Genomic DNA, 24,208 nt, shown 5'->3' with positions numbered 1-24,208 from the left:
TTATAATTCATTTATATTATTCTAAATTAATTTGTTTACTTACTGCAATATTATGATACATTTCTGTTGGAAGTTTTATAAGTTTAGGCTGTGTCTGTGTTATCGATAGCACTGCCTGACATAAGTGTTTCGGTATTTTTGTATAATCATCTGTTCACACTTGCCGCCCATCACTATATCACAAAAAAAATCAACAACAACAACTGTAGTGGTTTACGTGCGTGAAAATTAGTTAAGTTTTTAAGACGAAACGAAAAAACAGTATTTTACTCACACGAAAACGCACAGATATTGTTATAAATGGTGCAACAAACGACCAGGCAAACGCCAAACAGCAGCAACGAAACGCAGCGCTGTTAAACAACGTGAATTGCAAAAGTGAAAACAGTGCCAAAAGCAAAACGTAAAAGCAAAAAGCAAAAGCAAAAAGAAAAAACTACACGTTCACACATACGTACATAAACATATATGCATATGTACATAAACTCAAGTGGTGCTCGCGTTGCACTCGACGCCCCTGTTCAATAAGTTATTTACTTGATATTTTGTTGTAGTGTGTTGCAATTTCAACAGCTGCGGCAACAGCAGCTCGAAACCACAGCCAAACATACACCTACACACAGTCGCACACACCCTTCCATTCACACATACATTCGACGAAGGCATATACAGATAGCTCAGTGCATATTGCGTATTGCAGAGTGAGAAAAGATAAACCACTACAACGATTCAGCATCAACGCTTTACCTTCAGCTCACACACACACAAGCACACGCACACACAGTCAACACATGTCTTACATGATGGCCAAAACTCTGGAGGAGCAAAGCCTGCGCGAATGCGAGCATTATATACAATCGCATGGCATTCAGCGCGTCCTCAAAGACTGTATCGTCCAGCTATGCGTCTGCCGACCGGACAATCCTGTCCAATTCCTGCGTAACTATTTTCAAAAACTGGAACGGGTAAGATTTGCCTACATATTACAAAATATGATTTATTAATTTGTAATTCTAATTTCCTATAACTTCGTCGAGCTTTCCTGCGTTGTACTATACCCTGATGTCGCTTTGTTATGTAGAATGGAGTCTTAGCGTCCAATATCCTTTATTCTACTTGTCTTTTTATTACGATAGTCTTGATTCCAAGTTTAGTCGCTTGTCTCTCTGAATTACTTTAAGTCTATCTATGAGAAAGTATTTCATAAGGACCAAAGATTTATTATGTGGTCCCTTGTATCTTGAAATTAAGAGATCTACGTTTTTTCTTGGCTTATGACAACTCCATTCACGCTCTTTTAACCCCCTGTCTCTCTGTTTCTGCTTACTTCTCTACGTTGCATCAAAGACTCGACCAGTTGATTAGTTAGCCAATTGAAGAGTAGGCTTTGAAAAGGACAACATTTCCCAAGCTATACATATTTCGTACAAATTCAAGTCAGATGAACTACAGCTTTTATACAGTAAACAACGTAGAGAAATATTTAAAAAAAATTTATCGTACATTTTTGAATTTCGGGTGTTGGAAATTAATAATTGGTTCGATTACATTTTTTCGATTGACAATGGATAATGTACCAGTATTGCTGACATCTAGCCCCTATTACAATTTCTTGCGAGAATATTGGCTGGGCTGTGATGACCGAAGCATTTCACCCCAGAAAATGGTCTGCGATGCAGCTGCCACTTGGAGAAAGCTACATCCAGTCGAGCGGTTAATGTTCGAAGAGGTGAGGAGCGAACAAGCGAGCACATTTGGTCAATCCTTTACATAAATAATGAAAAATTACTCTGTATTCCGTTTCATAGCCTAATTATATAGGCGCACGTCTAGCCGTTGATCTCTTATTGCCTGTGACTACCCAATATAAAAAGACTAGTAAGCAAGCAAAGTCTAAATTGAAAGCAATAAAGGCTCTGCCAAGTACTGTCAGAAAATTCAAGTCCACGCATCCATCAAAGCGGCAAAGTGTGCGAGTCCAATCGAAGAAGTCGAAACTAAACAAAGGCCGGTCTACTTAATCAATGGATATACTTATCAAAGACAATTGCCATTTTACTGCCTCTTACTTAGCTCTGATTTATAGATATTTTACCATCACAATAAAATTTTCCCTTTTTTTTACTGAAAACTCGTTTTCGGCATTATCTAAGGATTGTTTGAAGAATTTATACGGAATAGCGTTAAGACATGAGTGTAACATAATAGTTTTCATGCTATCCCCCTATTAACGTTAACTAGGCTACTTCCGTCTCTTATCTACATAATAATTATTATACCGTAACTTTTGGCTGCTATTGTTCATCCCTGAAATTCGCCGTTGTTAATCAATAAATCGCTTGTTAGTCTATTTTGGGGTCAGCAGTGACCACAACATGGACTAATTTAGAAGAAAAATAAATAAATAGCGGGAGTAGCATGCGAGATGCTTCATTGGTTAATCATAGCTCTCTCCTTCGCTCTCCTCTTCGCTCTCGCTTTCGCTTCAATACATTAATAAACACTCACTGTGGCTGTATATGTGTGTGCGTAGGTTGCGGCTTGCATTATTGCATTGAGCGTAGGAGAAGCTTAAAAGCTTCCAAATGGTTCCTGAAAATGGCTGCCTGGCAGCAAAGTTCTGACACGACTGCAGTTTTTGTTCGTATTGTCACAATGCAGCGATAGCGGCACCTGTGGCCTACGCGCTCTCCCTCTCTTTTCTTCACATTGCTTGCTGTTACACCCACCCGTTTCGCTCTCTACGAGTGCCAGCCAGCCTGTCGTCTACCTACCTGCCTGCCTGCTTTCCAGCCTGCCTGCTGCTTGCTTGTTGCCTGTTGAATGCCCGCGTTGGACTTCAGTTTGATAAACAACTTGGCGCCGTGCAGAAGCGCCCGTTTTGTGTGCGATTTCAACCAACTTCGTTTATTGTCTATAACGGTATACCGTTATTTTGTGAATTTGAGTCTGTTGCGTCGTATCGCCCGCCATGGGCAATCAGCTGAGCATAAACGGATTCCAGGATGCGGTTATTGATCGCTTCAAATCAGTGGCCCTCACCACAGATGAGAATGGCACAATGCGCATTCGTTCCTTCTCGGAGGTGGGCGTCAGATATGCTGCTGCCCAGCAGCATGGCAGTGGGAGCTTTAGTGGGCGCGGCGGTCGCATTTTGCGGGAGAGCAGCATTGACGGAGGCGTTGCTGTCTTCGATGCCATGCTACGGGATGACCATGAGCATCGCTTGAGCCTGGATGCAATGCATCGTGTGCGACATGTACGCACCTCCTGCACCACCATACCAGAGGAGGACATTGTGAGTCTTGCTTATATATACGATCGTAATTGCGAGACATCTTTAACAGCTCAACCCACACACCTTTTAACTACCCACGCACTGCACTTGGTGCAGTTTATTGTTGTTGTTGTTTCTTATGGTTGAAAAGCTTTTAAGCATAGCGAGCTGCTTGCTGTATTCCTCTCTCTCTCTCTCTCTCTCTCTCTCTCTCTCTCCCTAGATTGTTGAGCAAAAGCTTTGATTTGTTTTCTGACGATGTGCATGGGCGACGCAGGCGGGAAATAATAAACGTAATGACCAACAGTAGAGTCAAATGTCGAAGTTGAAATACCCTTGCAGCTATAGAAAATATAATTAAGTGCTATTTTAATACCATCTTAAAACTAACCAACTCAATATTAATTAAATTTAATTGGAGATTTAAGTAATTTATAAAAGTAAATAGTTAGCTTGGTTTAAAAATACAGGAATACAAATTTATATTACTCGCCCACCTTCACGCATACAAGGCGCTAAATGTGCTCTTTTACCTGTCGGGAATATAAAATACACTCACTAGCACTTGCATGCACACATATCATAATATATTCAAGTAGCTCAACTGGCAACTACTGTCTCCTAATGTTTACATTGCGCTCTCACTCACTCTCGTTCTACAAGCGCTGTGAGAGCGACTAAGCCTTACACAAACACTCACACACACATACGGATACGAACATTAGCTCTCACTCACCCACACACATTCGAGAGAGCAGCTTTTTGCAAGTTTATGGCAATTTTGCATTTGAGAAAAAAATCAACTCTCGGCACGCAGCGCAAAATGGAATCAAAATGCGAAGCCGCTGCCGAAGCTTTTGCCAGGCGCCCTTTTTGCTCGCTGTTGCTGCTGCTTGTTGTTGTTCAGGCTGATGCTGCTGCTACTGCTGCTTCTGTCGGCGCCGCAGCTGCGTCACAGGTTTGTGTTGTGTTCGTGTGTCTGTGTGCGAAAAGTTTTCGTTTTATTTATTTTTTTTTTTTTTTGCCACTTTCCTTGGGCTGTGCGGGTTGGTGAAGGTCATCATGTCGTCGTCGCTGCTGTTTACTGTTAGTCAGTTTGCAATCGTCGTGGCTGTCGCTGCTTTTAACTGTTAACTGTGCTGCGTGCTGAGTGTTTAGTGCGTGCGTTGTCTTAGCCAAACGCCATCTGCCGCCATCTTCTGTGCTGTTGCTACAGTTAGACATCGCTTATTGTTCGCTCATTGCTTGTGCTGCTGCCGTTCGCTACAGTCGCGTTGCGTGTACCGTTGATTGATTGTTGTTTATGATGCGCCTCACACAATTGTCAACGATTCCAACACATCAAATTGAACAGTGAATGGCACTAGACTAACGACCGCAACAGTACCAGTTACAGTTTCAGTTACAGCTAACAACAACAACAACAAGAACTAGAAGAACTTAGCCGACAGCTGTCATCGCCTTGTTTATATTCGCCGGTCCGTGATTAGTGCGGCCAATAAACAGTTAAGGTCAACTCTCCGAATTTGGTTGTTGTTGTCGCTATAGCTGTTGACCGTTATATTGACACAAGATAAAAGAAAGAGACGGCCACAGAGAGTGAAAGGGAGAAGGCAACAACAAGAAGAAGCTCAACCCCTAAACCTCACAAAATGGTGGGTACAGTTAGCGTCCTAAGTGTTGTGTGGCAAAACGGTAAATTTTAGAAAATTATTTACCGTTAATGTGATTTTAAATGTGGTATCCTTGCGGGAGAAATTGAATCTATTTTGTACTTCTATTTTGAGCGAGCTTGGAGATTTTCTGCGTTCTTTCGATTGTCTTGCTAAAATGTGTTAATTTTATGCGAATTGCTCTCCATCATTCTGTCTCCTTTCACCCTTTCCCCTCCTTTTTCTCTATTTGTTTTTCTTTGGCTGCTTTCCATGCATAACAAAAGGTTTTTACTTAAATATTGCTTACTCTGTGAGTTCCGGCCATGTATTTGTTTTTGCTTTCGATTTAGCGTGGATTAAGATGGTTGCAAAAGTTTTATGCAAATAGTGGATATACATACGTAAGGAGACGGACTAAGGGTTATGGTGCAATTTGAATAAGTATCACTGTGAGCGTGTAAGCAGCGGATGTGACGACCTTTTATTTGGCCATCCATTAAGCGGCTTATAAGCGCCGTTAACAACCAAAACCAAAGCAGCCAAATGGACGGAAATTCATGAATTATTTAGGCAATAAAATTAAGCAGCACGCGTTGTAGTCCATGCGAAGCAACAGCTGAGAGACAGGCAGAGGATACTAAAAAAAAAATAGAAGCATCGTTGAGATGGCATGAAAGGCAAAGTTTGCTTGGCGGTATTATACGGCGTATACGTAATGCGGCATATGCCTACTGTGCGCTCCCTGAAGTGCTGTCGGCTCACAGTATATCTAATCTAGCATGCTAATTCGACTCTAGGGAAATCCAAATAGGGCAAACTTTGTTTTAAAAGAATCGGAATTAGTTCGAAGTACGAGCCAGCAGACACACTAAAATAGTCTGGAACTAGCTCCAAACTGAACAATTAAAATTATTTAACCAAGTGAACTAACAACTCTGTCGAATTAATAAAGTTCAGTTCGAATATACTATATTAAAGTAGGTATATTGGTGACGTCAGTTGAGCTGCTGCTGCTGATTCTGGTGCAGACAACTGTGACGATTACGCAGGACATTGACTGACCCAACAGTTATCAGGCGGCAGGCAAGCAGCCAGCATTGATATGGATACGTCTGTCTGTCTGTCTGTCTGTCTGTCTTTCTCTGCTGTGGCCCAAATTTGTGGCTACAACAAAAGCTTTTGTTTAGCAGCCGTAAAAAGGAGCCAGGCAGGTGGCGTGAGTGGGGACAGTTCAAACAAAACGAGGAGGAAGAGAACTAGAGGGAGGCGGGAGGTGTCAGGCAGCTGGCAACAAAAAGTTCACTGAATTGGAAATTTCGCTTAACAAAGCAGGAGCTGTTCAGTAAACGAGGCACAGCAGCAACTGCAGCATGCGGGCAGCTTGCTAAACTTATACACTGAGCAAAATCAGAGAGTTGAGATTAACTAGTTTAAAGTACAGACTGAAAGAAAGCTAAAACTTTAATAAATCAATAAATATAATTTTTTAGAATTTACAATTTGGAAGTAGGAGAAGTTTTATTTTCAGTGTACCCGCACAACGTTAAAGAGCTCACTCACTACAGCACAGAGGCAGAGGCAGAGGCAGGGGCAGGGGCAGAGGCAGAGGCAGAGGCAGGCAGTGTGCAAAATTTTAATTAATTCGATTATAAAACGCATTCACATACACACGCATGCCGGCACACACACATACACACACACACACACACACACACACACACACACACACACACACACACAGACAGACAGACTCTGTCTCACACAGGATACAGGCAGACAAAAAGCTTTTCCGTACTTTTGGGCCAATTCTGAGTGCCCCAGCCTTCACACAGCACTGAAAAGGTAGCTGGCAAAAGTTTTTTTGCTTCGTGGTTTTGTGACCCACATTAAGCCCAATCTGGTGGGGCCAGGCGATTATTATTTAATTTTGGCTTTAAGAAGTTTTAGTTGAGTAAAAAAGGCGCGCAGAGATGCCCATTTACCCCAGACCAAACACAGCTTGATTTTTGATTTGTAATTAATTACAGCAAATTACTTTTGCTTTTGCTAATTATAGAAGTACAATTTTCTTTTGTGAGAAAAGAGATCCTACTTCAAGGTGATTAGGCTTTGGCTTACAGAGCAGAGTGTGCTTCGTTTATATACACATACATAATTCTTTATTTATGAGCTAGCTAAATCATTTTTATTTTGCCTCCCCATCCCTCTCTCTCTCTCTCTCTCTCTCACTCTTCCTAAGTTTTTTTCTAAATATCTTTTTGCTCTTCTGCAACACCGATTTCTATTACCGTTCTCTCTCACTCTCTTTCTCTCTCTCGTATTATTTCGCTTCTCTGTCAATCTATCTCTCAATCTCTTTCTATCTCTCTCTATTTATCTGTATTTATCCATCTATCTTTCTCTTTTACTCTCTCTCTCTCTCACTCTCTCTCTTACCCTTCCTCTCCCTCACTCTCTCTCTCTCTCTCTCTCTCTCTCACCCTTCCTCTCTCTCACTATCTCTTTCTCTTTCTGAATATGTATTTTCCTCTTCCTCAATCTTTTAGTCTTTCTTTATCTTCTATTATCCTTGCTTTTCTATATTTCTCGCACTTGCCTCTCTCTGTGTCTCTTCCTCCCAATTAGGACTATCTATTCCCTATCTCGATATTAATTATGTTTTTCGCTTTCTTCAACTTTTCTATTCTGTGACATATTTCAACTTCTCTCTCTCGCCCTCTTTTAAGCTCTGATTCCCTCTTTCTCTCATTCTCCCTGTCTCTCTTTTGCACTTGGTTTGTCAAATGACGCACTTGGACATGACCTGTCCCATACTTGGGCCTATCACCTGACGTTCGGCCTACGGCAAGGTCTCTCTGTCTTAGATGGCGACGGCCTATAACTGGGCAACCCGAGAATAAGAATACTTAAGCACACATTCGTTTTCCACTTTTATTCTTATCTGCCACGCCTACAACTGCCTGGCCCAGCTGAAACCGCCGGTGCTGCGGGCTCGCCAACTGTTTTGCTTCGCATCGCATGTTTGTGGCACTTTTTCTCTCTGGTTCTGTTTCGTTCGCATTCGAGCTCGAGAAATATTTATTTTACATTGCTCATACGTCACGTGGTGCACGAACAAATCAAAAAGTCACAAAAAACAAAAAACAAAAAACGCGCAATTATCATAAATCATAATTATATAATGTACACATGGGTATACACATCTGTACATATATGTATATTATATATTATATATTATGTTAGGCAAACAAATTTTTATGGCCATGCGAAATTATAAATTCCGCACAGGCCCAATATTTTGATTGTGGTTCCAGTTTGGATTTGAGTTTGTAATTATTATTGTATTGTTATTTGTTGTTGTTGTTGCTGTTGTTGTTGCTGTTGTCCGTCTTGTTTCCTTCATTTATTTTTAATGTGGGCTTAGCTCAGGCAAGTACTCGTAAATCGCCCACGATTCTCAATCGCTTAGGCCTTGTCTTTTTCTGTCCCGATGTTGTCCCTCTCTCTCTCTCTCTCTCATTCTCTCTCTCCCTCTCTTTCTCTCTCTGTTTCTCTATCTCAAATTGATTTGTGTTACCTTTTTCCATTTGCATTTGCGGCTAATGTATGACTGTGTATTGAACTTGACTGACTAGTAGATACCCTGTAGACCGTGCTGAGCCTAATATATTATGGTATTATATGTAACCTATTTGCTTGTGTTTATATTTGATTATACACTATTTATTTATTACGAACTAAGGCAGGCATATGTCCATTAACTTCTGTTGTCTGTCGGCGTAGTATACCCATTTTGTGTGCTTCTCTCCATGCATATAGGGTATCGGAACAACTGACAAGTGGCCAAAGCCGCAAGACCCCAGCGGGCGCCGCACGTTGCCCCGCCACGGCTCCGGCCATCTGTCGCTCTCTCATATGAAGCTCCTCAACAAACAATTTCTTGGCTACACTTGGTGGCCATCATTTGTTGTTGTTGTTGTTGTTGTTGCTGTTGGTTTATTAATGCTTCGCTCATTTTTAGTTGTTGAGCATGTGTTATTTTCGTTTTTAGATTTTTGCGGGGCGAAACAGTAAAATTGTTTATTGTTGTTGTCGTTGCCGCTACACTGCGCGAAATTCATTGATTGAATTCATTGATCGTTAATTTTGCATTGCCTTGAATTGCTGCTCGCAAATTGTTGTTCGTTGTAGGCTAAAGAGTTGACATTGGATTGATTTTTTCTTCTATTCAGCTTTCGTACTGCTTGTTTCGAGCAGTGTATATAGGCGCTCGCACACGAACCAACTAATCTCTGGGCAATACACTGTTTTGTTAAGAGAGGGGATATTGGTTTGCAAATAGAATTTACATTTACATATGTTAATAAACTATATAAACTATATGAATATTAAGGATATTTTAGATGTCAGGGCTATAGTCGTAGACTCTATGAGAATGAGGTCTAGTTTTTATTCCAATTCAATTATGTTATACAGTTTGAAAGCCACAGTAGAGTTAAGAGAGGGGTTAAGTATAATAAACCCGAAGATCTTCCCTTTATTCAAATGAAATTCAAACCTCAGTTCACTTGCGATTGAGACCCTGATTGCTATAACAGTTGCAGAGCAGCTTGTAATTTCGCAGGTTTGACAGCCACTGTAAATTATCTCACACACATTTCGTTCACTGCCAGTACAGAGTATCTCACAGTCGTTCAGTTTGCTTTCACTTTCCGTTGTGTTGTCTCTCGGATATCTCAGACCACAAACATTTCGTTGGTTCGCTTCGGTTTTCTTGCGTCTGCCCACTGTACTTAACGGTAATCAACATGCACAAGAGCTCTGCGACCGAAGCCTGATGTTGGCGTTTGCTGCTGACGTCGCAACGCCGTCGTCGTCGACGTCGGCATCAACTGCGCTGCCATCAAAGCTGAAAGCGAATTCGAATTCAGTTTTTAGTTTTCAGTTTTCAGTTTGTGTCGCGCCTCCGTTTTGTAAATAACGCGAAAAGAAAAAGACGACAAAGTTTTCTACGGAAATAAAAGCGGGTATATACGAGCAAACACACACACACACACATGCGCACACCTACACAGTTTCGGGCCGTGATAGTGCTGGTGTCTCTGCAATTGGATTAATTAAACAATTAAAAATGGCACAACAAAACGAAATCACACAAATATATTATTAAATAAAAAAAACGTGGCTATAAATTGAATTAAATGAAAGCTATAGATAGAATTAGGAAAGACTAAAATTAAATAAGAATTATAATTAAAAATTTACTGAGCTGTTAATAGCGTGACGCATCCTCGAATAAATATAGAAAATATAGAAAATCTGCACACTATATAGGGGTATATGTACATACATATATATATGCTATAAATTGTATATGTAACTATAAACTATATATACATTATATATTTATATATAGTTATGGTTAAATATATATTTTTAGCTATATTTTTATAGAATTCGCAATCAATATGTTTTTGAGTGTATGCTAAAAGAAATTCTTTTAATAACCAGAGCATATATTATATTCATTTATATGTGTATATAAGCATATCTTGAGTACCCGTACACATATATAATAATATATATAAACATGCTTTGTCTTTTATTTTAACATGAAAGAATTTCAAAAGCAGCAAAACTTTTTAATATACCTATAGTCTATTTATATTAGTTTCTTAATTTTGTATGCCATTAATTTTATTATTTCCAATATTTTCATAAAGGAAAAACAATTTTTTTCGCCATAAAATATTTTTTTTTGTATTATATTTTTGCTCCATAATTTTGTCATTTATTTTGAGATATTCGCCAGAGCAAATAAATAATTTTTGTTTTTCGTTTTGATTTTTGTTGTATATATTTATTTTTATAAAACTTTGACATTGGGTTTGTCATTGCTGTTTAGTTGTTGTTGCTGTTGTTGCATTTGTTGTTGTAGTATTTGTTGTTGTCATACGTTACGTATACGTAATAATGTACTCATATTTTTGTTTGACTCTCGCTATGTTGTGCCACGTTTAAATAAGTGAAGCTCGCGAAAATTGCACACACACACACACACATACATGCATAAAAGGAAAATTGTGCTCAGCGAGAAAATCTCATGAAATATATAGTCTATATATTATGTACATATATGTGCATATAACATAAGAATGAGAAAATTTATAAAAAAGTGGAATTTTTGTTGTTTGTTTGTCGCGTCGCGTTTTCAACAGTTTTGTTTGTTTTTTAATTTGTCTGCAGTTTATTGTTGTACTCTGTGTCCATATACGGTCTTTGTTGCACTTACATACACACACACACACTGCACACAGCGAGAGAGTGAGAGAGTGAGAGAGTGAGAGAGAGAGAATTCTATAGCGGCTAAATTATGTCAAAGGTTTGCAATCTGCCTCTCGGTGTTTTTTTAGCCTAAGCCCGCCCAGCTGCTTGCAATTCTTTTTATTGAATAAGCATTCATGGCAGTTGCACACACACACACACATACATTTATATATATATATATATGATTTTTTGTGCATTTGGCTTGCCTTTTGCTCCTCGCATTTATCCAATAAATTCTGAATTCTGTAAAGCGAAATAGTCACGAATTTCGCTTGTTGTTGTTGTTGTTGTTGTAATTATCGCCTCGTCGAAATGTAACTCTTATGGCACATTGCCACTGATTCATATAATACACGGCAAGAAAAAACGTGCACAAAAATCAATTTAATCTAGCCTCCAAAAGTATTTAAAGAAATTCATTTGATTTGGCAATTATCTAAATGAGTTTATCTAAAGATTTTAAGCCACTTTGGATTTATATTTATGTTTGGCTATAAAAATCTATATGCATCGATACTTTTTATGAAATGGCAGACTTCTATGGATTTTATAGAAATTTCTGTATTTATAGCATTTGACATTTTACGATATTTGTTTTTATTAAAATGCGCAGATCGAAAGCTCTTTAGGTTTTACTCTTTAAGATAAAACAAATGACAATTTAGTTACTTATATAATATATAGCTTTCATAGGAATTTCATGCGTAATTTCCTTTATTTTCCTAGATTTTCTGTTCTATGAGCCTTCAAGGTAATTCGAGGTATTTTCGGTTTTTGCCAAGATTTTTTCCAATCCAATTTTCATCTTTGATCTTCTTTATTGCATTTGACCTACCAAAAACCTCCGCTGCAATTGCAGCTTGCCGAACGAGTTTCAATTCACAATCTGGCTGGCAAGTTTACAATCAGCTTTTAATCAGCTGGACAAATGTTGGCTTGCGTTTGAGTTTGTTTTCATGATGGGAAGACGACGTCGTATTGATAAGATGTTTGTACTTTTATTTGTTTTTGGTGCTGGAGACGTTTGTCAAGATTACGCCCACTCTATGAAACGCACACACACACACACACACACTCACACATATACGATTGTAATTTAGTTTTGCGTCAGTAACTCAATTTGCAATGCGAAATCGATTTCCGTTTAAAATGTCACCAAAAGCTGACACAGCGCAAATGGAAAATGCAGAAAATGACGATAGTTTTAAAGTGGAAGCAGGATAGAAGAGACAGAGAGTGAGAGAGAGAGAGAGTGAGAGAGAGAGTGTAAGTGAATGAGAGAGTTTAAGTGGATGAGCAGTAAAGCTTCGTGGCCAGGGTCGGGTCTAGAGCCAAGGTCAGGTCCAGGGACGGGGCCAGTGGCAGTGGCAGGGCTAGTTGGCTGGGCGCCGACTCCGCTGCTGCACAAAAGGTCAGGGTCAAATGTGCCATCAACAAAGTTGCACTTTGCCAGAGGGAGAGAGAGAGAGAAAGAGAGAGAGAGATAACGAGAGCGTGTGGGGGAAGTTCATGTCAACAGGCGACTTTGACTTGTCAGCTTTGCGGCCGGGGCGCCGCCTTTTACGGCTGCTGCTGTTAATGTTGCCTCATTTTGTGGCATTTGTATGCGCGGCATTTGCGTTGATTGATTTATTCGCCTGCTGCGTTGTGACACCGCATATCAACTGGCAAGCTTCCCAAGAGCTTCGCTTATACGCACACTCTACACACACACGCACACCAACACACACATATATATATATACAATACCTCAAAGGGGTATATTGATGCATTTAATCACATACCTGGCACTTGGCATTTACATATACATATACATACACATACATACACATACATTCAGGCGTGAGTATCGACTGCTAAAGATGTTAGGTTAGAGGTTAGCTAAGTGCCTTGCAATTATAGTCTATTAGCAACTTGTCTGATAACTCGACCCATGTTACACACATACACATGCATACTTGTGTCAGATCTCTAGAAACTTTGGACCTGATAGAGGTGGCTTTAAGGAATGAAGATTATTTACAGATTGCAGTTTGACAAGCACTGCTTGGGACTTACAATGCATGTCATATCTGTTACAGTCTGGTAACTAGCCTAAATTCTCTAAGTTCTTCATTGCCTGAACTCTGATTAACTGTAAACGCTGCCACAGTATTGTGCAGTCGAGCATACCCGATGAGCAATCGCTTTTACTATTGGCCTAGAATAACATCTTTATCAGCGGTATTCCATGATCATCTAACAAATTGCTGTGAGTTGCTATTCAGTCGCATTTTCTGTTTACCCCGCAAATCAATTCGATTTAGTTTTTTTTTTCGCTTTAACGTGATTCTTCAAACGCCTTTGTTTAGATAATTAAAAGTTTATGGATTCCGTCCATTTCGTATTTGCTTTGCCGCTTGTTTATTGACAGCGTATCTCGAGTTGTTTATTTGCAGTAGATTGCTGGGGATAGGATGTTTTGTAGAATACCATAAACTGTTCTAAGCAATTTGTAATGGGACTGAATAGACGCTAAATGTCTTATCTAGCTGTAAGGCGCCATCGTACTTAGTGATAATGACTCTATTATAGCTAATTTGTAGTTAATTACTATAAATTATGCTGTTATACAAGTGTTATACATATGTTAAACAAATACCTATCGCTTGTATGTGTGTCGAAACTGTTTGACTTTTATTTTGTAACTGTTTTACTCTTTAATTTTAGATTTTAAAGAGAATGTTTGATTATATACTGTTATACAGTCGTAATATAGCTAATACATAATTTGCCACTTGTTCATTTATCTGCTATACTGTTTTAAACACCTTTAACAAGTCTGTTTAAATGTCACCTTCAAGTAAACAGCTGTTATACATGACTAATCGGAGCTTAATTGAAAGTTGACACATGTCTAAGTGCTAATATATTACGCCCGGTCATTATACTGTACTGTTATATGCTAGCAATGCATGTAAAGCCTACGAATTTAACTAGCCTGAACTTTTGCTATCATCCGTATAGCAAAAATATACTCAACTGTTATACAGCATATGCAATTACTTAGCAGCACAGACTGCAATATGGCAATTTATGTTATACACAGTCAATTAACAGTCAGTCGCCCTTTGACACAAAGTAGAGCAACTACTACCATCTCCCTCTCCCTCGCTCGCGCGCCACTCAAATGCAACTTAATCTGCGTGCTGTGCATTCGACTGACGTCACCCGCTGCCAGCAGTTGTTAAAAGCTGCCGAGATGAACAACAGTTGTTTTTGCTTTTATCCCGAATGCAATTTACGAATGCAATTTGTGGGGCGGTAGAGGCGTTGAGCGTGCTGCTGCGTGATTTGTTCCATTTGTCGCAAGCGAACTTTGAGCTACCAAAAATAGATAAACGAGCAGCAGGAATCGGGACTGGGGCGACGCTCTTGAAGCTTTGCTGCACGCCCACATCAAACTGACTTTTGACATATAGCAGCAGAACTCGGCAAAAGACACCGCCCCCCGCCCACCAAGTGACGTAAATAGCTGGAGTTGCAGCAGCAGCTGTAATACGATTCCTGTGGGCTGAATTTAGCTTGTTTCAATGTCAGATTTTGCTTAAGGTCGTTGTAATTGAACTGTTATACGAAGTCTTACTGCCTTTTAAATACAGAGAAACGATAGGGCTATTTGATAAATTATCCAATGATATTAAATTCTCTTCGATAAACTGTTATACGCCTTAGCACAATCTGACCTGCTGTGGTATACATTGTTATACTGTTAACAAACTGCCGCCAAAGCTAAAAATTTGTTCATATCAATTGAATACTGCTGTTATACTGTCAAACTGTTATAATCATGCAATTCCATTCAACTCGTTGCAGGAACAAGTCAAACTGGATGCCAGCAAACAGGTAATCAGCCCAGACGATTGTGAGGATCTCAGTCCAATGCCACAAACAGCTGCACCGCCCGTTCGCCGGCGCGGCGGCATCTCCGCCGAGCCGGTGACCGAAGAGGACGCCACCAACTATGTTAAGAAAGTCGTACCCAAGGATTACAAGACAATGAATGCCCTGTCCAAGGCCATAGCCAAAAATGTGCTCTTCGCCCATTTGGATGAGAGCGAACGCTCCGACATATTCGATGCCATGTTCCCGGTGAACCATACGGCTGGCGAGAATATCATACAGCAGGGCGACGAGGGCGACAATTTCTATGTCATCGATGTGGGCGAGGTGGAGGTGAGTAGCCATGACAATGCGAGTGGAGTAGACAGAGAGAGAGAGAGTATTAACTGTTATACATGTATTTCAGGTCTTTGTGAACTCTGAACTGGTGACCACCATCAGCGAGGGCGGCAGCTTCGGTGAGCTGGCTCTCATCTATGGCACACCACGTGCCGCCACGGTGCGCGCCAAGACCGATGTCAAGCTGTGGGGCATCGATCGCGACAGCTACAGACGCATCCTGATGGGCTCAACCATACGCAAGCGTAAGATGTACGAGGAGTTCCTGTCGCGCGTCTCCATACTGGAGAGCCTGGACAAGTGGGAGCGCCTCACCGTTGCCGATTCCCTGGAGACGTGCTCCTTTGAGGATGGCGAAACGATTGTCAAACAGGGCGCAGCCGGCGACGACTTCTACATCATACTCGAGGGCTGTGCCGTTGTCCTGCAGCAGCGCTCGGAGGTGAGTGTCCGGCGGGCATAGCCCAGTCACATATTGGCATGACCTACTAATCCATTGTTTCATTCTAGCAGGGCGAAGAGCCCGCCGAGGTGGGTCGCCTGGGCTCCAGCGATTACTTTGGCGAGATTGCCCTGCTCCTGGATCGGCCACGCGCAGCAACTGTTGTCGCTCGCGGCCCGCTCAAATGTGTCAAGCTGGACAGAGCGAGGTAAACAGTGATTGATTGATTGCCAGACAATTGATTAATGTAGAGTTGAAGCTGTAAAACGATTATTAGACCTTATGTAGTTTGGGTGCTTCATTTTAAATTAGAAATATTTGTAGTCTAGTCTGTCATGATTGATGAACAACTTCTTGAACGCTGTCAAAGCTAGGAGACTGAACTGTTATACATTTCGACAGTGACTGATTAATGCACATTTACTGTTTAAATTTCTGTACACATGAAGATTTGATATAAATATGTATATTAATATGAAGTAGCTCTATGGTATAAGAGAGGTATATGAAGTGGGTCGGTAGAAGAAAAATAGATTGGCAGAATCTTCAGTTGGTTATGTGAAGAAGTTTATACATACATATATAAGCAATCCATCTAATATAAACTAATCACTTACTGCCTTCTTCCTTACAGATTTGAACGCGTTTTGGGACCCTGTGCGGATATTCTGAAGCGCAACATAACGCAGTATAACAGTTTCGTTTCACTGTCCGTCTAAGCTGGTCCAGCATCAACAACAACAAGCATACTACATCAACAACAACAACAACAACGCAGCTCGCATGCCAACAACAACAAACAAATCGCTCAGCATAAAAAAAAAAAAACAAAACAAAAAATATTTTTAAATTAAAAAAAAACTGAAATGTTTAAAAGAAATACCCATGTAAAGCCCTATACAAAAAAACAAAATCAAAGAAAACCAAGAGAGGAGAAACACAGATTGAGTTGAGCTCAGCTGTGTAGAGAGGAAGAGAGAGAGAGAGAGAGAGACGGAGAGAGAGAGAGAGGGAGAGCGGCGTAGGGGTTGCAGGGGGAGTAATCCGGGAGGGTGGGGGTTGGGGCTAAAAATATGTTAAATTACGTATATGAATTCTGTATGTTGTGCAATGAACAGTTACATATGTATTTGTGTAATGTGTGTGTTAATTTTTTGGTGTACACAAGTTGCGGCATGTTCCCCAACAACAACAACTACAACAACAAGAACTTACAAACCTAAACAAAGTAAAACCTTCCACAACTCGTCGCACTGAGCTGGTCAAAACTTGAGAAAACTGAAAAAGCAGAAAGGAAAAAAAAAGAAACAACAAATATATAGAAATGCATTTCATATAACACTTTTTCTACGAGTACTGGTTGACATACATATATGTATAACAGAATATATATACATATATATGTATATTTCTTTATAGCGGAACATGCTGCCAGAAAAAAAAAAAACAATCTCATTAAAAATAATCATTGGAGATCTGAATGTTTTTTACAGTAAAAAAATACAAATTTATAATAAAAAAATAAAAGAAAAACATATTATATACAAAATAAGCTCTAACACACATACACACACACACACACACACACACACACACACACACACACACACACACACACATCCGCATGCTGAGTTAAAATGTATAGAAAAATTATAGTTTAAACTCAAATTTTATTCTATATAATTTATTTTGATTTGTTGCACAAAAGGCGAATTGTTCATAATATTAGTAAATTATTGTTTTAATATTGAAAAGAGAAAAAATGAAGTCAAAAAAAAAAAAAAACAAAAAATTTTAAAATAATCACAAATATTTTAATTAATTAAATTGCAATTTCGTGTTTTGTTTAGCCTATGTTAACTATGTTATACACACACACACACATATATATATACATTCATTTCAAACTGTTATACTCTGTTATAAATGCGCCGCATAACCAAATGGCATTTTTTCTAACAACTGCCACCAACAAAAACGAGAGAAAAAAAAAAATAATAACAAAAACTCAAAGAAAACACAAGAAATTGTAAATTAAAAAATAGTATGAAAAAAATTCAATATTTGAAAGCTTACAGCGCTTGCGTGTGTGTGTGTGTTCTTGTGCGTCTGTCACACACACACACATATGCACGCAGGCGCAGCAGGAATTTGTTTGTTTTGAGAGAGAGATAGAGAGAGAGAGGCAAGCCACGCCCCCGCGCCGCAGAGCGCGTGCGAGAGCGAGTAAACCCGCCGGCGGGTTAGACTAGAGAGAGCGAGAGCGAGAGAGCGAAAGAAGTGCGTAAGCATTGAGCGCATGTGAGCCAAACAAAAAGCTAAATGCTATGAAAACGCTGATGGCAGACAATGCGAGCAGAGCCACGGCGTGTGCGAGCGAGACAGCGCATATAATTTAAACTAACTAAAACTAAAAAAATTATTATCAATGTAAAATCGTATGTACTATATAAAGAGTAAAAAACTAACAAAAACAAAAACAAACCGAAAAAAAAACGTAATAAATACATTTACATAGATGTTGCAAAAAACAAAAATGAAAAGTAAAAAGAAACAAAAAATTGTATCAATTAGATTTTATTTAGTTTATATTTTCGGAAATGCCTTTACACAAAATTCTCACCCAATAATTTTATGTGAACAAAAAATATTTATATACGGGGATAGAGGAACAGAGTGCGTGAGAGAGAGAGAGAGAGAGAGAGAGGGAGAGACGAAATCCAAGCAGCCCACTGCTCTAATGTTGCTGGACGCCATCATTTGGTTACCCACACTATTCACCTACATATTGTTCCTGCTCATACTGATCATACTGTTCTTCATTGTCGCCTATGTCAGCCATAAGATCTACATATCCATCTATGATAATCTGCCACTGCCAGCGGCGCCCGGGTCCCGCTACTCGCTGTCCATATCGCCGCATCGTGTGCAATCGACACGCTCCGAGGCGGTGAGCGCACGCTCCATTTGGATACAGAATCGATCACAGATCTACGAGTCGTCAGTGGGTAAGTTGGCAAGATATACAAATACATATATATGTGCATATATATAGAGTGGGGAGAGGTGGCCTGCCAGCAGTTCGCATTGTACTCACGTTGGAGGCCTGCTATCTGGTCAGCGTCGAGCTGGACATCTATAAGAATCCCGCCCAGCGTGCCATTAGCTTCATGTGCAACTGCAAGCCGAACGTCAATAAGTGTGCCGCCGTCGCTCCCAGAGCGGGGGACAGTGTGCGCGTGCTCAAGTACTACGATCACCTGTCCCGGGTGCCACGCCTTAAGGTTCTGCTGCGCTGCAACGAGCGCAAGAATATGCGCCTGGTGCTCGACGACGTCATCAAGGATGTGATGGAGACGAATTCCACGGATCATGCTGCGGCCTGCCCAGCGCCCTGCACAGGGTCCAGCAGGCAGAGGCGAACCGACGACACAACTAACTGAACAAGCAATGCCAACTATGCGTGCGAGCGAGAGAGCTACAGCAAAGCTCGTTCCAGGGCTCTCTCTACGTGTGTGTGTGTGCGTGTGTGCGTGACGGAAGCCACTGGGCGAGAGCTGGGGCGGTTGGGCTTGCATTTTAAATTAGCGCTTTATATTTTAATATTTGTTTGATAGAACTTGTTTTGCTCTTTATTATTTCGTATTGTATCTCATGCATGGTGGGCGTGGCCGGGTGGCCATGCCTACAGTTGAACGGAAATGAAGAGATTTATAAAAGATATGTGTATAAAAAGATATATGGTTGTTATTATATTTGATTGCAAACTGGTTTTAGCCGCTGCCTTAATTAATGATAAGCATTATTTGTTTTTCCTTTTCAGTCGACTATAATTTTTGTGTTTAATTGAAGATTATTTGAAGTGAAAGTGAATCAAATGTTTTTGTTTCTATGCTGAAATGAGTTTATGTTGGATTCCAGGGATTACATTATAAACGTACACTTTTGGTAAGTCCCAAGAGAGAGAGAGAGTTTACACTATCAAATTTCTTAAGTTCTAGCTTTAAGAGAGGTTTTTCCATACATATTTCCTTATATTAGGCATCTTAACCTGCTATATAAAGCAGTTTTAATGCTCTTGAATAGCTCTTCTGCTGTATCTAAAAGTATTCACACATTTCGAAATGGAAAGTAATAAATATTCCTTAAATTCATTTATCTATAGTTATAAAAAAATTGACTTGATATCTTAGATATGAAATCAAAATTCTCGTCGCTTCTTTCTCGAGTGGTAAACGTGCTCAGACAGTTCTCTGTCTGAACGAAATGCCGCCCGACAATCGTATGTTGGCCTTTTTGTTTTGTTTTTGGACCTAAACACACCAAAATTAGTGATATCTTATCTCATTTTTTGTTGTTGCCTATAAACGTTTTTATCAGGTAAGTCGCAACGTCTGGTCAAATAAATTTTTCTATTCCCCCCCTCGAATCGGCTACGCGAATTGCTTCCAATTTTAATTGGCGCTCTCTCTCTCGTTTGATTCTTTTGATAAAGCAGAAGTATATATATATATATATATATGCATATAAATATGTATATATATTCATACAAGTTGTAGATTTTATTACTTGATTGGCTGAATCTATGAATTTGTTTTGGTATTCAATGAATTGTTTGATATATAAAATAAATGTATGTATAAGTATACCCTGTGGCTGGAGAACTAGCTGGAAGAGGTGTACTATACTGAACTCTTGAAGCAACGTTTCTATCTATCCTAAATGATAGAAACCATTATATAATAAAGTCATCGAAAGCATATTTATCTATATATGTTTCTTATCTCTTAGTATTTCTGAAGCCTTTGTAAACATTCATAGCTCTACATATTAGAATTAGTTAGTTTCCCAATTTGTTCTGCACTTGTCTATAAATCGTATGACCTTAAGTGCAGGCATTACCCACTTGTCATGCTTAAATTTTGAAACGATAAGAAAAATCTTATCACTTCATTTCATTTCACTTCGCCTATAAAGGTCGTTGGTATATCTAAAAAATTTATTAAGTATGTCTATATGTATGTATATACACATATATTTACATCGTGTATATACATATCTCACATGTTTAGGTGGTCTGACATAGTTTCTTATGTGTTGTTTTCATATACGACAACATATGTATCGTACGTATCGTATGTATATGTATACACCTTTGGCCTATATCGATACTCACTGTAGATAGTCGAGACATAATACATATTACTACAGCGAAAAGTAGCACTACTTGAGAAATAGAGTTTTTAGCATAAGTTTATATAACTAATATAGAATTAAAATCATTTCCATAGCATATTCGATTCGATTTCAAGGGTATCGAAACGTCGATAGGAAGTCAAAGTCAAAAGACTTTTAATTATGGAATGACAAGCACATTTATTTCGGCTTCTCAGCATTAAGTATACATATATGTATGTATATATATATATGCATGCTCCCAAATTTTAATAGCTTTATCCAAAATTCATATAGATATAGAAATCCGTAAAGATCTTAATGAATACAAAATATTTGCAATAAGCTGATGGCAGACTTTGATATGTTCTACTAGATTAATGACTTAGGACCAGAGATCAACTTTGTTATATATAGAAAAACTAAGATCAGAGATCAAAATTATTAAATAACAAGTAAGAACGTTGCAGTCGGGCGCTACCGACTGCGGAATACTCATTCACATCCCGCGGAAAACTCTTTTTTGTAAATTGCAAATTTTGTTATTTAAGCTTATTTTATATTTTTTTAATATTTAAATTTTATTTTTATATTTTATAAAAATCTTTCCTTCCGTGTTATCAATGCCTATTAAGCCTATTTGTATATACATATAAATACATACATATGTATGTATGTAGGTAGCTCAAGCATATAAATGTCGCAATTTGATACTACAATGCCGATTGCCACGCCCCTAGTGGCCGTAGACACCTCATTTTTGGCCAGTTCTTAGAAAGAGCTAACGGTAACGTAAATGCGAAATTTGAATGCTAACGCTCAAAAAATGTGAAAATTACAGGGTATTTTCGATATGCCACGCCCCCAACGAGGCGTGACAATTATTTTTGGGGCATCGATAGAGGACGTTACCAGTAAACTCAACTATCTAAATTTGAAGCTTCTAGCTCTTAAACTGTCGGAGATATAAAGTTTGCGGTTGCCACGCCCCCTTTGGGCGGGCATATATCCACTATAGGCTTGTTGGACTTGGGAGGTCAACTCGCGTAATATATACCAAATTTCAAGTCTGTAGCATCAATAGTGCCTTGAATATAGCCCAATTTGAAAAATCACTATATCTTTCACGTCCGATTTGCCACGCACCTATTAGGCGTAGACATAACATTTTTTAATCAGTCATTATAGAATTATAGCTTTAGCTCACGCGCGAAATTCAACGGTCTAGCTTTAGAGACTTTAGGAGATACCGTTTTATCTGATTTGCCCACGCCCCCAATAGGCGTAGATATATCCACCATAGCTTTTGGACTTGGGGGGTCACGCGGACCTACATACCAAATTTCAACTTTCTAGCTCTTCAACTAACATGATTTCTGGTATATCGGAAAATGCATTTTCCGATTTGCCACGCCCCTAGTGGGCGGATCGGGAAAATTTTAACACTTTATAAATCGGAGTTATACACGAGTATGTGTTCCAAATTTCAAGCCTCTAGCTTCAATAGCGGCGAAATGAACTGCGTTCATACGGACAGACGGACAGACGGACAGACGGACAGACGGACAGACGGACGGACGGACGGACGGACAGACGGACGGACAGCAAGACGGACATTGCACAAAACCAATATACTAATTCACTTCGTGAATGAGTATAAAAATAAATATTTATATATAGATCATCGAATGCAGCAGACTTCTATGAAAGCTCTAGATGCTCAGATGCAACGCATTTCCAGATACATATAGCTGATCTATATATAGCTCATGCGTCTCCATTCTGTATATATGTATATATGTATATATAAAGAACCGAGTGCAGTATCCATTATAATTATACTGTTATGATAATAATATCTAAAACAATGGAAACGGGCGCACTTTGTACCCGTTTGTACAGAGTATCCAAATGTCAAGCGACTAACTCGGCCTAGAACCAATTCCAACTAGTTTTGTAGCTGAAATAAGAATTATAAAAATAAATGTATATATTTATAAACCGGGTGATTGGATGCGAAACACTTCAAACTGACCCTGGTTAATGTAAGAAGCGCGCTGCTCCGAACTCTGCCCCTGCCCCAGAGCGATCCATAAACAAGTTTAGATTCATCATAATAGAGAATAAGAGAGCGGGAGATACAGAGAGAGAGAGAGAGCGAAGCCACGTTCTACGCGACGTATACGTAACGACAAAGTTCTATACGAAGTTCGGCACACGCGCGGGCCAGTTGAGGCGCAGGTGTCAATGCATACGGTACAGCAAGTCGGCAGCAGCGAATCAAACAGAAATATATAGAAGTATACAAACAGACATGTATATATGTGTGGCTGTGTAAATGGACGTATATATATATACATATACATACATATATATAGACGTGTGCGCGACATTTAATTAGCATACGCGTTTCACTTCAGTTCGCTCTCTCTTTACGCCGCTCTCTCTCTCTCTCTCTCTCTGCTTGGCTTGTCAGACAGAGCAGAAAAAAATCAAAATCAAAAGCATAAGCAAAACAAACATAGAACTCAAAAGTTATTTCTTGTTTTGGAAGCCATTTCGACATAATGCTGGATCCCATATCGGACACGCCGCTGGTGCTGGCCTACGCGTTCATGTCGCTGCTGGTGCTGATCGTTAGCTTCATCATATTCAATGTGGTGCACAAGCTCTATCGCAGCATGGGCGTCGTTGACAATGGGGGCGTGTCGAGTAGCTCGCTAAAGACAACAATGTTGGAGGTGGATGTCATGAAAACCGGTTAACACAATCACAATCACAATCACAAACAACAAGAACAAGAACAACAACCATCACGATGAACGCTGCTAAACGGGAATCTCGCTTGTGGATCGGATTAGCTGCAAACATACTGTACATAAAAGATAATTATTTAGTCTAGCTGTAAACGTAGTACCTATATATATGTATACATATATTCCAGTTGAGACGACGCGGATCTGTCTAGTCAGTTAATTAGCCATAGCTTAAAATAATAACTAAACGCCTCGGCATTGATATTGTAAATAAACTACAAACATCTATAAATATAAGGCATTGTGTTGGCCAAGTGCAAAGCAATTCGTGTTGTGTGGCCTGATCGTACCTTAT

The 24,208-nt window shown here is 39.4% G+C and overlaps 3 protein-coding genes, 1 long non-coding RNA gene and 1 other non-coding gene across 11 annotated transcripts; 4 read left to right on the top strand and 1 right to left on the bottom strand.

Moving 5' to 3' along the window:
- The first annotated feature begins 160 nt into the window (after positions 1-160).
- Pka-R1 (protein kinase, cAMP-dependent, regulatory subunit type 1) lies at positions 161-18,427 on the top strand. Of its 7 annotated transcripts, XM_089259785.1 has the most exons (6): positions 9,824-9,959; positions 11,179-11,314; positions 15,115-15,474; positions 15,548-15,922; positions 15,991-16,130; positions 16,557-18,427. In XM_089259785.1, the coding sequence occupies exons 2-6, from the start codon at positions 11,306-11,308 to the stop codon at positions 16,639-16,641; spliced, it is 969 nt and encodes a 322-aa protein (XP_089115911.1). In that variant the 5' UTR covers positions 9,824-9,959; positions 11,179-11,305; the 3' UTR covers positions 16,642-18,427. The 7 variants fall into 7 exon arrangements, with proteins under 7 accessions (XP_089115910.1, XP_089115909.1, XP_089115908.1 ...); XM_089259784.1 differs by lacking the exons at positions 9,824-9,959; positions 11,179-11,314 and adding an exon at positions 161-965 and having other exon boundaries at positions 15,994-16,130; XM_089259783.1 differs by lacking the exons at positions 9,824-9,959; positions 11,179-11,314 and adding an exon at positions 161-965.
- Positions 1,382-2,121, top strand: LOC115562320 (uncharacterized). The gene is made up of 2 exons (XR_016196842.1): positions 1,382-1,729; positions 1,809-2,121. It is a non-coding gene; the product is annotated as an uncharacterized LOC115562320 (transcript).
- On the bottom strand, positions 16,987-19,158 carry LOC149091312 (uncharacterized). The gene is made up of 3 exons (XR_016196726.1): positions 19,020-19,158; positions 17,515-18,913; positions 16,987-17,475 (listed from the first exon to the last, which is right to left on the bottom strand). It is a non-coding gene; the product is annotated as an uncharacterized LOC149091312 (long non-coding RNA).
- Positions 18,441-19,657, top strand: LOC115563141 (uncharacterized). The gene is made up of 2 exons (XM_030385643.2): positions 18,441-18,930; positions 19,004-19,657. Exons 1-2 carry the CDS (start codon positions 18,441-18,443, stop codon positions 19,363-19,365), a joined length of 852 nt encoding a protein of 283 aa, XP_030241503.2. The 3' UTR covers positions 19,366-19,657.
- A 3,708-nt stretch (positions 19,658-23,365) lies between these two features.
- LOC115563144 (uncharacterized) lies at positions 23,366-24,150 on the top strand. The gene has a single exon (XM_030385647.2). It carries the CDS (start codon positions 23,665-23,667, stop codon positions 23,860-23,862), a length of 198 nt encoding a protein of 65 aa, XP_030241507.1. The 5' UTR covers positions 23,366-23,664; the 3' UTR covers positions 23,863-24,150.
- The last annotated feature ends 58 nt before the right edge of the window (positions 24,151-24,208 follow it).

This window comes from Drosophila navojoa, chromosome 4, assembly GCF_054131105.1.
Source record: "Drosophila navojoa isolate 15081-1374.11 chromosome 4, UAZ_NAV_1.0, whole genome shotgun sequence".
NCBI lineage: Eukaryota > Metazoa > Arthropoda > Insecta > Diptera > Drosophilidae > Drosophila > Drosophila navojoa.
This window is presented reverse-complemented; position numbering and strand designations above follow the sequence as displayed.

Bases quoted from the DNA above. Each gene is read 5' to 3' on its own strand.
- Pka-R1 (XM_089259781.1), top strand. From the start codon at position 2,972: ATGGGCAATCAGCTGAGCATAAACGGATTCCAGGATGCGGTTATTGAT. The intron at 15,475-15,547 runs GTGAGTAGCCAT...CATGTATTTCAG, and splicing joins TCGATGTGGGCGAGGTGGAG to GTCTTTGTGAACTCTGAACT. The intron at 16,131-16,556 runs GTAAACAGTGAT...TCTTCCTTACAG, and splicing joins GTCAAGCTGGACAGAGCGAG to ATTTGAACGCGTTTTGGGAC.
- LOC115563141 (XM_030385643.2), top strand. From the start codon at position 18,441: ATGTTGCAAAAAACAAAAATGAAAAGTAAAAAGAAACAAAAAATTGTA. The intron at 18,931-19,003 runs GTAAGTTGGCAA...GCCTGCCAGCAG, and splicing joins GATCTACGAGTCGTCAGTGG to TTCGCATTGTACTCACGTTG.
- LOC115563144 (XM_030385647.2), top strand. From the start codon at position 23,665: ATGCTGGATCCCATATCGGACACGCCGCTGGTGCTGGCCTACGCGTTC.